Raw genomic sequence first — 17,078 nt, 5'->3', positions numbered from 1 at the left:
TAGTTGAGGTGGAGTTAGATTTTACTACTTTATATAGTGTTTAGTAGTTAAATGTACTCGCTACATTCCAACACTTAGACCTCTTCTGAGGACTGTGTGGGTGTGTAGACATTGTGCTTGATTGACATCAGTCTTACTTTCGTGTTATAGTTTTGCTGAACCTGTTAGGTTAGGAACCTGTTAGGACACTTTACAATTTCATCATTCTTATTAGTATATAGATATTGGTGGCATGTAACTTCCAGCAAAGCTTAGCCCAAAGTCAACTTGGGCAGAGACCTACTTAACCACAGTAACTGAAAACACCTGTTTGGATTAGTATTGTCTTTGTGTTCATGTTTATATATAGTCTTCTACCAATTAAAGATACAAATATTTAACTGGGGCTGTAACTAAACATTATTTTTTTATTTTTCAATCTGTCAATTATTTTTCTTGATTTCCTGATTAACCATTTAGTTGATAAAATGTCAAAAATTATGAGAAATCGCTATAATTTCTTCTTCTAAAGTATCATCTTCAAATTGCTTGTTTTGTCCAACCAACAGCCCAAAACAATTTTTAATTCACAATGAAACAAAGAGAAAAGGAGCAAATCCTCCCATTTGAGAAGCTGGAAGAAAGATCCTTTCCCTGATAAATGACTTAAATGATTAATAGATTATCAAAATAGTTTTTTTGATTGACTAATCAATTGACTGTGTCATCACACGACACAATATGAGTTAATTAGAACTACATTAAGTGAGTTAAAGTATCAACAATATGAAAATTTGCAGCAACATGCTACAAAATCTGATGGGATTATCTACTCTATAGTAGACACTTGTGGTGTTTTTCTCTTTGACTTGTGTTAAATAATGTTCAGAAGCATTTATGTGTATATATTGACAAATATCACCATGCACCATAATAATATTCCACATATAATTCACCAGGACAATGACACATATAAATAATCATCATTTATAGAAAAACAAGCATTATTTTTGTACAGTATTTAATCATTTTAAACCCTAATAGTCTGTAGCAAAACAAAATATTTTAGAATCATTTCATAAATGCCAGAAATGTATACATCATATACCTGCTGACCTGATCCATGTCTGCAGTAACCCCCTGTTTTCTGTGTCCTAAAACAAACTGTGTCATCTAAGAGAGCAAAACACAATAATTAGCAATCAGTATTTTTGGTTGATTAATCAAACAATTCTAAATGCTTGAGTGTCTGGTTATTTCTTGAGTTTTGGCTGAGCCTTGAGTACGACAGTCCTGTATCTCTCAGTCTGGTAGTTGTCCGACTCAATGGCCTCGCTGGAGTCGTTCAGCGTCACATATACATCCCCATTGACCTCGGTCACCTTGTGAATCCTTTGTTTGACGCCCTTGGAGCGCCAGTGTGTTCTCAGTGGTTTGGCTGTAGGATCATCCACAGCTTGGTAGAGCCCTTCCCCTTCTGCCAGTGTGATCTTGTACTTGTGCCACGGACACACGATGCACGGCCGCCCATTAAACTCCTGCCGGCGTCACAGCATGAAGGTGATGACAGAGATGATATAATGGAAGTGTCGGTAGCAGTCTCACAGTAAGATTCACACAGAGGACAGCCTTTTTTTGTCAACTGATCCCAATATCTGGAGAAAAAAACAGCCAACTCACCTCAATGTCTCCATATGCTAATGGACCACCTGCATCTGTCAGTAGGAAAACAGTGTCATTGTCACAGCCGTGTTTCTTTATCAGTCTTTCAAACATATGATGATCCCTTACAGAGTGTAAATTCTCTACAGCTAAAAGAAAATAAGAATGTCATCATTTTTCTAAATGTCTAATAGAAAAAATCCCCAAAAGAATTAGGACAGTTTTTAGAATTACATTTTTTAAGGCTGCAAGTAACAATTAATATGCGATTAATCTGTTGATTATTTTCACAATTAATTGATTAGTTGTTTGGTCCATAAAATGTCAGAAAATGGTGAAAATGGCGTCAGTCACTGTTTTCCAAATCCTAAAATGACATCATCAAATGCTAAAATGTTTTGTTTTGTCCACAACCCAAAAGATATTCAGTTTACTATCACAGAAGATTAAAGAAACCAGAAAATATTCACATTTGATAAGCTAGAAACAGAATTTGGATTTTTTTTTTTTAATGGATTATGCCAACACACACACACACGTGCACGCACGCGCGCGCGCGCACACACACACACACACACACACACACACACACACACACACAGAGCTTACGGTAACAGCGCATGTCCATTGCATGAAGCTGCCCCTCGTGGTACAGGACCAGTACATCTCTGCATCCATTCACTAGCTTGGTCACACGGCCGGATTTGACAATGTCCTCCTTTTTCCCGATGAAGTGGGAGGCAAGGGGAGGGGAGAAGGAAGAGGAGGAGGAGGAGGAGGAAGAGGGAGGGGGAGACGAGGAAGAGGAGGAAGTCTGAGAAGTCTCCTCCTCAGAGGACATGTTGATCACTTCTTACAGCAGGTTTCCTGGTAATGAAGAAGATTATACTTCAAGAATATTTTGATTTCTGAGAACATCATTGATAGAAAAATAGATGGATATTTTTATGCAGAGCTATTAGACTTAATTCATCTTCCCATGAAAGACCACAATACACATGAGAAGGCACAAGTTTTGTCATTTTTCCTCCAATATCCTCATAACCAAATAACATTTAAAAAAACTTGTATCTACATTGGGATATTAATTAAGTGACAGAAATGATTCTCGTAGGTTTACAGTTTCATCCAAACCTACAGAACAATATTTGCTAAATTGCGATTTTTCGGTCATACACTGATTAACAGAATACACTTGATGTTGCTCTGAAGTATTCCAGATGTTTTCAACATCAGCTTCTTTAATTTCCTCCACTTTTACATTCAGATGACTGCTGCATGGATAATAGTCTAAAAAATGAGGTAAAGGAGTAAAGGAAAACACATCTGAGGCTGTCCTGGGATGCACCCAAAGTTTCCTGAAGGGTGGTAATTTACAATCTGCATCTCTTAATTCATCCTAAAATAGATGTGAGTGACTGAGATTAAAGGAGAGAGAGAGTCAGTGTCACAGAGAGAAAGGGGAAGAGAGATGTGGACACAGAGTTGCAACGTGTTGTAACCCCATCAGAATAAGCTTCATGTAGCCCACAAACTATCTCACCATGATCCAGATTAGTTCAGATTGTATGAACTAAACTGTAATCTGCAGTCTCTCTCTTCTCCCTCAGTCAAAATGTTTTCCTTCGCATAAAGAGCTGGTATTTTTTAAGGGCTCTCAAGATACAAAATGTGGCACATAATTCTGCACATACTCACAAAAAAGACCAATAGAGACAGAATAAAATCAACAAAGACAGAAACACATCATCATGAGTCACGTTACTTCACAAAGGAGAAGTAAGTTAGTTCCTCTTTAACTCAGCTCCTGCACGTTTATAGTTAATTGTCCAATTAAAATGTCAAGACCGCCTACCTTTTATGTAGTCTGGTCACATCTCTGACACTGAATGTCATGTCCAAGTTGTGTAGTCAGTTGCCATGGTAATCTTTTTCACGGGATGGGTCTGGTATCCTGGCAACTGGCTGCTAATGATGCTAAATGTAGCTGAGACTTTAAATAGACTATCTCGCTAAAATGACAGACGACAATGTTTTAGCGCTTTATCTGCATCAAACTGACAGCATGTGTTTATTTGGACATGTAACAAATTATTAAGAGGAACTAAACTTAGTCAGTATTTCAGGAAAGCCATGATCTGGATCTGGAAGATATGAGGAAGAGCCAATGTTATGTGTTACATCCAATGTTGTCCGCGCTGAAACACGGACTGATCAACTAGATTCCGTGTCCTCCTTTCCCTTTAAGGCTTAAAGATCCCCTCTGCTTAAAACAACAATGTATGTCTGATATGGTTTTTCCAGAAAAAAATATAATTATCACGTTAGAAATCCTTAAAATGGCATCTACTCATTTTCCCTCATTAAAAATACCAGAATCTATGAATTTTCAAATATATTTCATCTGAGAAGTTTAACTGTTGGACACAAGATGTCTCCTACTTCACTGTAAAGTCAATTTTCAGTGTTTGTGCACTGCAGGCTTCAGGTTTCCACATCACACTTGTGTAAGTTGAATATTGGACCAGGATTGGCTTCATAACTGGTTGTGATATCACAAATCGTGCATGCATGCCCTTAAAACTAGATTTTCAGTGAGCACAGAGAAACTTTCCACTTTCAGCAGATCAATGTGAAAACAGCCTTCTAGTGTCAAACTCAGCTCAAACATCCAACTGAAAGAAGAAGAAGAAAAACATATTGTTGAGTGGAGGGAGTCTTTAACATTTTTTTTTAACAACAATGCAAACAGAAGTTGTGCCAAAGTATACTCAAAGCCTTATTGTATTCGCTTATATATAATATACCTTTATGGTAATATACCAATATGTCTATGTCATGGATTACGGTAGGTTTAGATGCTGGGGGGTAAAATCGATGTGTTGGGGAAAAAATATTTGTAGATTTTATGTTTGAGTGACAGAATAATTAAATTAATATATTATTAATTAAAATTCCATATTTTACACCATTTGAACGTTCAGAGTAAACATTTTTCTATTAGTCTTAGATATCGTATTGTTTTTGAAAATGTTTAATATTTTGTAATCTATCTTATCTATGCTGATCTTTGTTTTATTTATATTTTTCTTGAGTCTGACTCGGAAAGCTTACAGCATTAAGAAATAGGAAACAATGTATTGTTCAAAGCACGTCTATAACCATACAATAGCTACAGCAGTCTGTACAATATAATATCTATATTTTTGTGTAAAACACAGATAATAACAGTAATAATCGTTGTGTGTTATCATAACAAAGCCCAGAAAACATACAACATCTTATATTGTAAAGCCAGTGGGACAAATATCTTAATGGTTTAGTCTGAGAAGGCTTTTTGTCTTAGTGGGTTTGCTGGTGGGCATTAAGCCCTCTGAGGGATTAACGTTGTCCTCTGCTTCATGCTGAACTGGGCATTTTGTCACCGGCTGTCCGTCTAAACATTCCGCATTGATGTCTGATAAATAAAAAAGAAATTAAGCGCCCACCCCAAAACCGTTTTCGTCGCTATGGAGACCGACTCTGTGTACGGAAATGGTGATACTACTCCGACTAACAACTTTGTGAAAAATTAATGCATTTGGTCAGTTCAGTTTGTTCAGATAAACCGTCGTGATCGTCTTTTTGTTACTATAAAGTCTCACTGGAGTTCAGACGGTAAGTTTTCTGCTCAGGGGCGGATTTAGTGATTTTAGGGCCTGCAGGTAAACACTGTCTGGCGTTATTTTCATCCTTACTCTAACTGGGAATGTTGGAAATTGTCAGTGGTAGAGGAAGTACTCAAAACGTTTTTCTGAAGTAAAACTATTAACTATTAATAGTAAAACTATTAATACCGTTCAGTAAAAGTACTTCAAAAGTTTGAGTCTCTCATTCAAATTTTAAAAGTTTGAGTAAAAGAGGAATTATCAGCATAATGTACTTAAATTTACTTAACGTCCATTCAAGGTGGAGCTTTTAATTCTAACAGTTTTATACAATGCTGGATAGTTGAATGAATAATATTGCATCATATTTGAATTGTTACATTTTGTGAGTAAAATCTGAATCTGCAACATAACCAGTAATATTTTATCTGTCAGGTAAATGTAGTGATACAATGTTTTCCTCTGACGTAGCAGTAAAAATATACAGTTGCATATTTGGGGGCTTTGGGGGCCTTTTGTAAGTTATTTTGGGGTACAATGAGTTAGAATAGTAACATAATTCAATATTTTTCATATCTAAACATCATAATAAATCTATAGCTGTTTGGGGTTATTTTAGTTGAGGGTCCCAAGCAGTTGCCTTCCCTACCTAATGGTAAAGTCCGTCCCTGTTTCTGCTCTTACCTTTTTGAAAAACTTTACAGCTTTAACCTACAGTTAGCCAATTCATACTTTTTCTTCATTTTAGAGTGTGGGTTTGTTCTAACAATAAACTATTTCCTGAGATGGACAGGTGTCAACAACCTGTTTCCCTTTTTCTTTTATGCTCTGCAGCCATACATTAAATTAAAACTGTGCTGCAGGCTGTCTTCATGTAATTACATTTGCAGCATAACTGTGCTCTATCACCATATGTGTGCATATGAAGAGGCTGAAATGCCGAGGCAGGAATACTGCAGCTGCTGGTCAATTTACTGTAGAAGCCAAAGAAGCAACAGTTGCATGCCTGCATATGCTATATTTGTCATATTTGCTTCGATACAGAAATGTGTGACATGACTACACTGTGCTGCTCCTGGCCCCATCCTGGCCGAGTGTCAAATTTCAGCATCATACCAGCGTCCTGCGCTTTGCTTACTGCCACAACAGCGCAGTGTGGTAGTAGTGACACAGTGACCGACCATTGGCCTTCAGTCTCTGACAGAAATCACAGAGCAAGGGAAAACAGCAAGGACACACTGACTTGGAAAAAGCAGTGACAGAGCTTGTGTAGAAAGGATCCAAGTTTGATTTTTCTGTGTAGGTTTAGCATTTCCTCATAGAATTACACTAGTTGTACAGTCATTTCTTGCATGCATGTGCTTTGTATGACCAACTGATGGAGAGACTAAAGTGAAATATCTGCTTCTCTCAGGGTAGGCGGAGACAGGTGGAAGAAAAAGAGAGAGAAAAAGGAAGTGGAGGAAATGACACTTTGCCTGTATGAGTGTCTGAGAGCGATTGGGCTACAGCGTCATTATGCACGGTAAGCAAACACACTCACAGCACATTCAAACTCACACGTTTCCTCCTCTGACTATCAGTCACCCTCTGCCTCCTGTCCTTTCAGGTTTACCTCCATGGGCGTCCGTCGTGCAGCCCACCTTTCAGCGCTTACCATGGAGGACTACCCCATCCTGGGAATCCACACCATGGAGGACAGGACTCGGCTCTTCCGTTTGGTCCAACTGGTCAAAACTCTTGACCTGGAGAGCCTTGGATTTGAAGATGGTGATGATGATGATTATGATGCTGATGGTGGAGATGAAGACAACACTGCTGCAGATAGTAGTTTTACTTATGATGGTTATGAAGATCGTGACGATGATGCATATGAGGATGAGGATGTGAAGGGTGCTGCCGTGCGTAAGCTGAATGCAGCCACTTTTCCCAAACCATCAAGTGTACGCAGACGGCTTGATTTCAGTAGTGAAAGTATTGATCATCATCAGAAGCTAGTTCCTCGTCCTGCGGGGACTGTTCATGTTTCTGCTGGTTATAACAGAAATGATGAGTCAGTCCAGGGCAGAAGGTCAGCCTTCATACCTGTGCAGCTCGAGCTTGACTCCGCATCTGCTGTGGTCTGTGCTTGCCAAGGGAGGTACAACAACCACAGGCCAGATGTCCGGAGTCGACCATCTGACGATCACGCAGGAGAAAACACCAAACCAGACGTCACTGGAGGAATTTCCATACACAGCTCTCACACTAGATTAATACCTAAGTGTGAGTCATTCCACAAACCAAAACCACGGCCTGCAACAGTTGCATCAAAGAGGTTTAACAATAAACCGGTTGGGCAAAAAGATAGAAAAGGAATCTCTAGGAGGCAAAAACTCTCTACAGAAATAGGCATTAATGGTGCCTCTGAAGGCATGGCTAAGCCAACACCTGTTTATGAATCAAAGAGAACAGCTGGATACAACTACGGACTACCACTGAGTCCCCCTTCTGCTTCAAACAGAAAGTAAGTGGTAGTGGTTTATATTGTCTGTACAGCTCCCTCCTAGTAAATGAATACCTTCGTGAAGTTTTATGATTCTCTCCCTTTATATGATAAAGTTTGCATAAAGTTTCCATATGAGCATTGTGTCTTTTGGACATGATTATCCTGTGTGTGTGATTTGCTTGTGTGTGTGTGTGTGTGTGTTGCAGGCAAGCAGGGGCGCAGCGGATCAGCGTGTGTGTGAGGAAAAGACCTCTGACACGTGCAGAGAGCAGGAGAGGAGAGGCCGATGTTGTGACAACTCCTGGTGGAGAGTGTGTGATTGTCCATGAGAGCAAAGAAGCTGTGGATCTCACACAGTACATACTACAGGTAGATACGATATGCAGAGAGGAGTCAAGTCATTTTAAAGTCTATCTCCAATATGTATACTGTGTGTATACAGTGTAGGAGCATGTAAGGGTGGAAGGTCACCTTGTCAGATTAATATGATGTTTATTTCACACCTTGTCCCTGCAGCACAGGTTCTACTTTGACCAGGTTTTTGGGGAGGAGAGCTCTAACGAGGAGGTGTATCAGAGAACAGCATATCCTCTGGTGCAGCACATGCTCAATGGGTAGGGGAGCAGCGATGTAGTGCACTAACAGTATGGATGTGTGTATGTTGTCACCTTACCATCCTTTCTATCAGAATCCAGAAAAGCGTATACAATATAATCAGTACAAATCTGATCACAGCTGTTGTGTTTACATGCTTGATTGATATCTCCCTCTTCTTGGAGACTCTCATGACATTTTGCCTCATCATAACAAGACAAGCATAGATGCAACTAATAATGCATTGAGTTGTTCTGTTCCGTTTAAAGGGCAACACAGGATATCACATTTTTTCTGTCTTAAAACAACACTCACATGTCCATATGTACATTGTATGTCTTTGGTCACTGCAATTGTTGTCCATACAGGCTGTGAGGTGATACCTTTCTAATGCAATTTAAATGCAAGAGAAGGGGCCAAAAATACATTCTAAAATTCAGCTGAAGCAAATGTAAGGCTTTATCTGTCTGAGTTGGACAAATCAAATAGGTATTTTCTTAAGTTAGTCACTTAGTCTTTTTAGTACTAAATTCCCACTCCATCACAGCTCAGCAAGGAAACAGCATCTGGGGAAAGACAAAGAGGGAGTTTCACAGTTTTGGAAGTGGATTACAAAGGGATCTCTAAAGCCAAAATGGACTTGAGGAACACCTACTGTATTATTATTATTCATATTATTAATTAGAAAAAACATTGTGAATGGCTATCAACAGTGTATCTACTTAACCATTACAGCAATGTCACCATAGTATGACACAGAGAATAGTTAAATGCGCATGCTTGTATGTGTGTATTATGTGTATATAGGGCCTGACGTGTTTGCACACAGCTGTGCTCCTAACTATCTATATTTGATGTTGTGCGTGTGCTCATAGAGGCAAGGCCACCTGCTTTGCATATGGCCAGACAGGTGCAGGAAAGACTCACACCATGTTGGGTTCATCGCCTGGGAGACCGGGGTTGTATGCACTGGCAGTCCAGGACATTTTTGCTCACCTATCCACCACACACACACCCTCACCCTTGCTGGTGTATGTCAGTTTCTTTGAAATCTACTGCGGTCAGCTGTATGACCTGTTGGACCAGAGGAAAAGGTGTGTTGTGTTAAAAGATATTAATAATTGTTGAGGAGGAGGAACGACAAGAAGATGACTAGAAAGTAATTGATAAAAAATTTTAAAAAGATGAATAATAATTTGCAGGCAATGCTGCTGTAAAGACATTTCTCATTACATTATCAATTGCATATCTGTGGAATATCACCACCATTTTCTTTATACTTGTTTGCATTGAATTTTAGAAAATATATAGGAAAATTGCCCTGTCTCTTAGTGATTTATTTCCTTTATGCCCAAGTGTTCCCACAGGGATAATTTATTATTTGGTAACGTCCTCATCAATGTAAAGTATGTTGTCTTATAATCGTATTTGAATCTATGATTCTGTAGGTTATTTGCCAGGGAGGATGGCCAGAAGGTGGTTCACATTGCAGGGCTGCGTGACGTCAGAGTGGACTCAGTCAGCTCGCTGCTGGAGGTTTGACTCTTTCTATAAAAACTGCCTCATGTCCATGCTTTGTGTTCTGATTAGCACTTTTAGAGCACTTATGGTAATTATTAAGACTTTAGTTCCAAAATGAGATATCTAAAATTTGGAAAAAGAGAAATCAAATATCATGGTGTACTATTAAAGTTGTGAGCAATCATGTTTACCAAATTCATGGCAGAGAACAAAAAAAATCTTTTAATTGAGTTTTAACTTATTTTTTCCCCAAGAATTATTAGAACGAAACCTTGCCTCTAATAAATTTGAATCTCTTTTTGCTGTGCTTAAGTATTCAGTAGAATGCTACGGTAAATATACTTATACATGAAAGTCCAATGTCAACACTACCTCATTTGGGCTAATTCTGTGCTTACATCCTCACAGATGCATCAGCAGACTCTTGAGTACGTTAAATACTTTGATTATTACTATAAAGCGGCAATATCTCTGAACCTCTCTCTAATCTCAACCTCTCTCTCCCTTGTCTCCCTCGTCTTACTTCATCATTGCCCTTCAAGGTGATTACAGAGGGCACAGAGGAGCGCACTCAGGGGATGAGTGGAGTGAATCCACTCTCCTCTCGTTCCCATGCCTTGCTTCAGATTCAGCTAAGAGGTCCAAACCAGCAGATAACTGGCAGGTGAGTGACAACATTTGATGTGCTTTATTATATTGTGAGCTTATTAGGGTGTGTTCACTTCCTGAATGTCTTGTCTTTCCCCTTTAAGACACTACTGTATCTTACTGTGACTGAACTAGGAGCGGTGTGTGTGTGTGTGTGTGTAGAATGTGGTTTGTGGACTTGGCAGGAAGTGAGAGAGCATCAGATACCAAAGAACCAGACAGACAGAGTCGTATGGAGGGAGCTGAGATCAACCAGAGTCTGTTGGCTGTAAGCTGCACACACAGACACACACACACACGCTCAAATCAAATACATTACAAATACATTGTCAGCATAACATGGTATTTTACATACTTTCAAATTTATATATTTTTTTCTTAGCTTAAAGAATGTATCAGGTCCCTTGATCAGGAGCAGTCGCACACACCTTTCAGACAAAGCAAACTAACTCAGGTACTAAAAGTTCGGTAACTCGCCTTTTTCTTTGGTTCTTGTGTGCACTAATGATACAAGTGTGCACATGTGAAAATGTTTGATCAATAAATTCTCCTGTGTTCTCATTCTAGGTCTTGAAAGACTCGTTTGTTGGTGACTCAATGACATGCATGATTGCCAACATTTCACCTGGTCACTTAGCAACAGAACACACACTTAATACTCTAAGATATGCGGACCGGTAAGTTTGAGTTCAATATGTGTGTATGTGTGAATGTAATGGGACAGGATGGGATATTAGTTACTTGAAAGATTTTTAGCAGTTTTTATTAACTACTGGATTGTATTGATTCGGCTTTAAATTAAATTATGCTAAGTTTCGATTTTCATCTTAATCCCAGTGTCGACAACTGATCCAGTCTTTGACAAATGCAGGTGCATAGGATAACCAAAAATGTTTTTTTCTTTTCATAGTATAGTCAGGAGCTATAGAGGGAATGATCAGACTGCTATTTGAGATGTTATGTGTATTTCATTTTCCATAGTGTGAAGGAGTTGAGGGGACAGGGAGGATTAAGAGGAGGAAGAAGAGGCAAGACAATACCCTCCCCCAAACGTAACCTGTCCAACAGCAACAGCAACAGCAGCAGCGGAGCCAGCAGTGTTGGCACCCGAGGAAAAAGTCCCCCTAAAAAGCCAAAGTTAGGGAGACAAAGAGAAGCTTTCAGCCCCACTTCACCTGCGACAATTCTCTGCTCCACACCAAAGAACAGTAGATGGGGAGAGGAAACAAGTGCAAGGGCAAGACAAAGGATTGGACTTGAACAAATTACACCAGTGAGAGGTTCACTGGGAACAGGTGATAAGAGGAGGGAGAGAACAGGTGAGAGGGAAGATAGGAGAAGAGCAAGTGAAGAGAGGTATGGAAGAACTGACAATTACTCAGTTGGTGACCAAAACACAGGGGCAGGGCTGGTGTTGGGACAACCAACAAACAGGCAGCATCGCTCGTGGGAGGTGCAAAGAGAGAGGTTAGCCCAGGAGGGTCATTTGTCTTTTGCTCAGAGGGAATCTGGCTTCTACCACAGAGGGAAAGAGAACCAACAAATAACTTTGAAAGGGGGAAGAGAGGAGGAGAGGAGATGGAGAGAACAGAGGAGACAAGTGGAAAGCAATAGAGACACACATGTTGAAGTGAAGAGAACAAGGGAAAGAGATTTTCAGAAGGCTGCAGAAAGGGATAAAGAGAAGGAGAGGCGTCTGAGACAGTATCACCAGCAGCTGCAGCAGTTTTTACCTTCATCTGCCTCTTCCTCTGTTCATGTCCTCTCACCTTCTACAAGTCTGTCTTCCTCTAACCAGCCCTCTCTCTCTTCTCTTGTCCCTGCCTCTTCCTCTTCTTCTCTCGGAAACTCTTCCCACCTCTCAATTTCTGCCCTAACGCATCGTGGTCTGGAGGAGGTTTTACATACGTACAGAGCCAGGGTTGAGGTTAGGGCGGATGGTAATAGAGGACAGTTGCCTTTCCCCTGTGGAGGTGGAGAGACTTGCTTACAAACTGAAATCTCTCCAAGCTACAACAGAACTAATGATGAGGATGGCCATGGTGACTCAAGTGGTATCGGTGAAGATTGGAGGGAATGTTGGGAAGGAACAGAGGCAAGATTTGGACGAGACAGAGGTAAAAGTGAGAAGAGGAGGTCACTGGAAGCAACAGGCAAAGGGGAGGTAAGAGTCAGGAGGGAAGATAGGAGGTCAGCTGGGATGGAAAGAGGAGAGATGAAGTGGGCTTGGGTGACAACAACAGAGACAGAACAGGCAGGCAGGATGGCAGGCGCAATGGCAACCGATGCACAGGAAGTAGTGTCTTACAACTGTGATTCAGAAGAGAGGAGAGAAGTGGGGCAGGAACGAATGGACGCCCCAGTGTGGAGCACTGAGGAGGGAGACGGCTACAGTTTAGTGTCTGCCCACAGCACTAATGAGAACAGTTTCTTTAACCAATTTCCTGTTGAATCACCCCATCAACGAGCTCCAGCAGAACGACCCCTCTCCCCAGCCTGTGAACATACCAACGCACATACCCTGACCCCAAACAAATACTCCTTGGTGTCAAAACACACCAGATGCACCACCAACATCATGCCTCTACCACTGCAAAATGCCCAGCAGGGAGAGCCATCAAGCAGCAGCAGAGAGAAGGAACCACGGATCACTGCTAATGCCAGTAGAAAACAGTTTCCAGATGCTCAGTCAGCCAAACTACTTCTCACTACTTCCATCACTGAGAATGGATGTAAAATACCTGCCGAGCCCCTTAAGTTATCTGAAAATCTAGCTGGCACTCAGATATGCAGCCATCCAGAGACCAAAGCCAAAATGTCAGTTTTACCTAAAGAAGAGAGTTCTCTAAGCGACATCATGGACCCTCTCAGCATCTCACTGCTTGAAGTGGATCAACAGGCTGCCACAGCCTCATTCCTTCAAGGGGAACAGAGCAGCAACTCACTCTGTCCACTTGAGAATGAGAGGGAAGGTAACAACAGGGAAGTGCAAAAAGACCGTCTCACATGTGCGGAGATGGAGGGGAAAGTTCTAAAAGACATGGATGTTGAATTTCGCCTGTCTCTTTTAGAGCTACCACAAGCGAAGATCCACTGCCCTCCAACTTCTGACACCATGACAGCTACTAATCACACTAAGCTAAGAAACGACAGGTGTTGTGCCACACACGGACACTGTGGAATAGGTAAGTATGAGTCCCTATGTGTGTGTGTTTATGAAGTAATGATTAAAAATGGGTATATGAACATTTTTTTTAATCTTGTCCAGGTATGGTGGAGCCTCCTATCCCTGAAGTTATGCTGGTCTCTCTGCAAGACCAAGAGAACAGTCAGAAACCGCAAACACAGCCAGCCAGAGCCCCTGAATCTCCACTTAAACCCTCTACATGTGCCCCTATGCAAAGTTCTGTGATTCAGCCCATCTCATCCTTTCTCCAGCACTCTGGGAATACTAGTTCACCCGGTTCACACAGCGGTGCCACAAAAATGCCGCCAAAATATGCAGAAAACATGCACACCAAACCTGCCTCTTCAGTTTCATTACCACAGTCAGAAAATGTCTTGGGCCATGTGAACTCAATGCCAAACCAGTGTCAGTCAGTACATTCAGATCACCCCAGCAACTCAAGCATCTCACTCCAAAATAATAGACTTACAGAGTCAAATATTCAAGAGAGTACCTGCAATCAGCAAATTGGACCCATAATCCATCTGTCTACCCTGGAAGACTTGGATCATGCCCAGTAAGCAATTTTTCAACAATACAACCATCTTAATTAAAGTGATACTTTTACATTTACATTTTACTGAGGCTCAACAACTACTATTATTATAACTAATAATGATAATACAGAGATGTGTTTAGTGATATTTAAATCTGATGCACAAATGTCAATCCTGCAGATATGACACAGAAATCATTCAGACCTCTTTGGTAACACATTTGTAAACACTGCTGTGTATTTGGGAGTAATAACACCCTAGAGGTTATAAGTTTGAATAGAATATTTCTGTCTATCTCTAATCACTACCCCACCACCACCACCACCACCACCATGCAACTTTAGATGGAGTGTTGTCCAGGCCCACTGGGAGCAGCTAGAAGAGATGGAAGCTTTATATCGTAAAGAGGGGACGCTTCTGTGCCAACAACCTGATATGGTCAGAATAAATCAAATCCAGTCATTAGCTGAATTGTTAACGCATCCTTCCTACTTTTTCTGTCTCTTTTCTTTTCTACTAAACTGTACATTTTGAATTAATACAATTATAAGTCATTATTTAAATTAAAATGAATTTTCTTGAAATGCTTCTGTTAGTCAAGGATTTATCTCATTTATATATGTATGCCATCAGAATTGAATTTCCGCTCTTCTGTGTCTGTCTGTCTGTCTGTCTTACAGGCATTTGAGGACTACGTTCACAAGCTGGAGGACATCATGAAGAGAAAGGCTCGGTGTGTCCACAGCATGAGAGCTCAGCTGCAGCCATATCTTAAGCTCAGTCCTCCTTCATCCGACAACCAGCACAAACAAGAAGAGGATAATCATGAGCCAATCACTTGAATTAACTAAGTAAATGAACAGAGAAATATTTGCATTTTTTTAGTGTATAGTGCAGGTAATACACAGGAGAAATTTGAATTATACAAGGCTGTTTTTTTTCAATTATGAGTCCAATATATTACTTTTATTTATTTATTTTGAATTTTCAAGTGACTTAAACTCTAAGACTTCATTGGGAATTAACTAACATCACTTGCTGTGTGTGACAGCAAGAGATGTGTTGCACAAGTGTCCACATGTGGAAACTTGTCTTAGGGTACAAGACCAGTTTCCTTACAGGACAATGAGGTACATCAGAATCAGAAGGGTAAACTATACCCACATGTATGTTTGTGTGTTCTGCAGATGGATGTGGGTGTTTTGTTTGTTATTTTTTGTGTGTAGGTGTGGGATTGTTTTTTTCCTCTTGGATTCTCAGCACTATAAGCAGCACATGCTGATACAGATGCATTTATAGCACACATACATATTTAATTGAATTGAATAATATAATTTAATGATTTGTCAATTTCATCTTAAGATGGAGATGTAATGCACTACTATGGAAACATGGATGACTGCTATTTAAATTATTTAATAGCTGTAATGGCTATTTACATACTATATACAGTATCTATTAACTCAGCCTAACTCACCAGGGCTGTTGTTTTGCAGGCCCAGTCTTGGTCTGATCTTGGTGCTTGTATCAGATGGATGAATTTTTTCTCAGCTTTGGACTTGCTTGTTTGTTTTTTGATCGTAGGTAGAAAACTCAAAATTACATCTCAAAGATTAAATGTTAATAATAAGACCCACCCTTAATATTTCCATGAAAATTAAAGCACCTCATTTCTAGACGTGACCTTGGTATTGAACTTGACCAGGCACTTTCAGTTTTCCTCAATTTGTGCTATACCCACACCCCCGCCAGTCTCTGCCTGGACAAAGACCAGCTCAAAGTGGTTAGGTTTGGGATTCTGCTGGCTACGGGCTTGACTATTACAGTGACAATGGAGCAGATGATACTCGATACCAAATAGACACAACTAATATTTTGCTAATCTACTTAAAACTTGAGTTCAAGTTGTCTACTGAGATGTTTACTGGGCAGGTGGCAAACTGTTATCTAGTTCTACATTTTTGTAAAAATGGTAGTATTGAGGCTACTTGGTTTTTGACACACAGGTCTAAAGGGTTAAGATTTTATTAAATTTCCTTGGCGATCAGATGATGTGTTCTGTGTTGTGAAATATATATTTCAGTCAGAAGTCAAGATTCAAGAACTTTTATTGTCGTGTGCACGGCAACACAGCAGGTGGCAACATTGAAGGAAGTGAAATTAGGCTTCAAACTCTAGTTCAATCAGAGTACTAAATAAATATTTATAATTGTAAAAAAAAAGGAGAGAGAAGAGAAAGACAAGAGAGAGAGAGATGACATTAAAAAATATAAATTTATACAAATATACATTATATTACACATACATGATAAATAAGTGTACTGCACAGAAGTGATAAATACTTCAGGTAAATATAAATATTGCCTAGAAGAAGATTTGATGTCAAAGTTGATTGGATGATTATTTTTCTGAATGGGACAGTGTTGATTTGTCCTGTGCCTAAATCTATTTGCCTATTTGAATTGCCATTCTTTTATTATGGAAATCTTTATATTCCACGAAGAGCATAGCTGAGATTTGAGAGTGATAAGGTCAGTCAAATTAGAATAGAAGAAGCCTATATAAACTCAGTGTTCATTTTAGGTGATCACCTCAGCTAGTATTACACCACCATTAAAGAAACTCCCACAACCTGTTCTGGCTCAAGAAAAACCTGCTGTTAAAAAAAAAAACTCCTCCGTAGACATAAAGAATAGAGCATAAACATCACATTTATATCTGTTCTCGCATCAAGAATTAGGTCTGTGTTGATACTTTTGCTAAATATGGAAAAATCACCACATAAACTCCCTTTAAAGTAAGTTGTCATCATGCTG

At 39.8% G+C, this 17,078-nt stretch overlaps 2 protein-coding genes across 4 annotated transcripts; one reads left to right on the top strand and one right to left on the bottom strand.

Moving 5' to 3' along the window:
• Positions 1-983: 983 nt before the first annotated feature.
• On the bottom strand, positions 984-3,833 carry LOC121904133 (Rieske domain-containing protein). The gene is made up of 4 exons (XM_042421674.1): positions 3,497-3,833; positions 2,251-2,508; positions 1,660-1,694; positions 984-1,517 (listed from the first exon to the last, which is right to left on the bottom strand). Exons 2-4 carry the CDS (start codon positions 2,480-2,482, stop codon positions 1,233-1,235), a joined length of 552 nt encoding a protein of 183 aa, XP_042277608.1. The 5' UTR covers positions 2,483-2,508; positions 3,497-3,833; the 3' UTR covers positions 984-1,232.
• A 1,306-nt stretch (positions 3,834-5,139) lies between these two features.
• Positions 5,140-15,182, top strand: LOC121903263. Of its 3 annotated transcripts, XM_042420119.1 has the most exons (16): positions 5,140-5,298; positions 6,703-6,813; positions 6,898-7,794; positions 7,983-8,145; positions 8,293-8,390; positions 9,246-9,464; positions 9,819-9,906; positions 10,434-10,555; positions 10,702-10,807; positions 10,922-10,993; positions 11,107-11,216; positions 11,521-13,511; positions 13,611-13,724; positions 13,808-14,282; positions 14,607-14,700; positions 14,943-15,182. In XM_042420119.1, exons 2-16 carry the CDS (start codon positions 6,755-6,757, stop codon positions 15,102-15,104), a joined length of 4,770 nt encoding a protein of 1,589 aa, XP_042276053.1. In that variant the 5' UTR covers positions 5,140-5,298; positions 6,703-6,754; the 3' UTR covers positions 15,105-15,182. The 3 variants fall into 3 exon arrangements, with proteins under 3 accessions (XP_042276053.1, XP_042276052.1, XP_042276051.1); XM_042420118.1 differs by having other exon boundaries at positions 6,708-6,813; positions 11,521-13,724; XM_042420117.1 differs by having other exon boundaries at positions 11,521-13,724.
• The last annotated feature ends 1,896 nt before the right edge of the window (positions 15,183-17,078 follow it).

The sequence above is a fragment of the Thunnus maccoyii genome, chromosome 9, assembly GCF_910596095.1.
Source record: "Thunnus maccoyii chromosome 9, fThuMac1.1, whole genome shotgun sequence".
In the NCBI taxonomy this organism is placed as follows: domain Eukaryota; kingdom Metazoa; phylum Chordata; class Actinopteri; order Scombriformes; family Scombridae; genus Thunnus; species Thunnus maccoyii.
The sequence above is the reverse complement of the archived record's forward strand: the minus strand, read 5'-3'. Positions and strand labels throughout refer to the sequence as shown.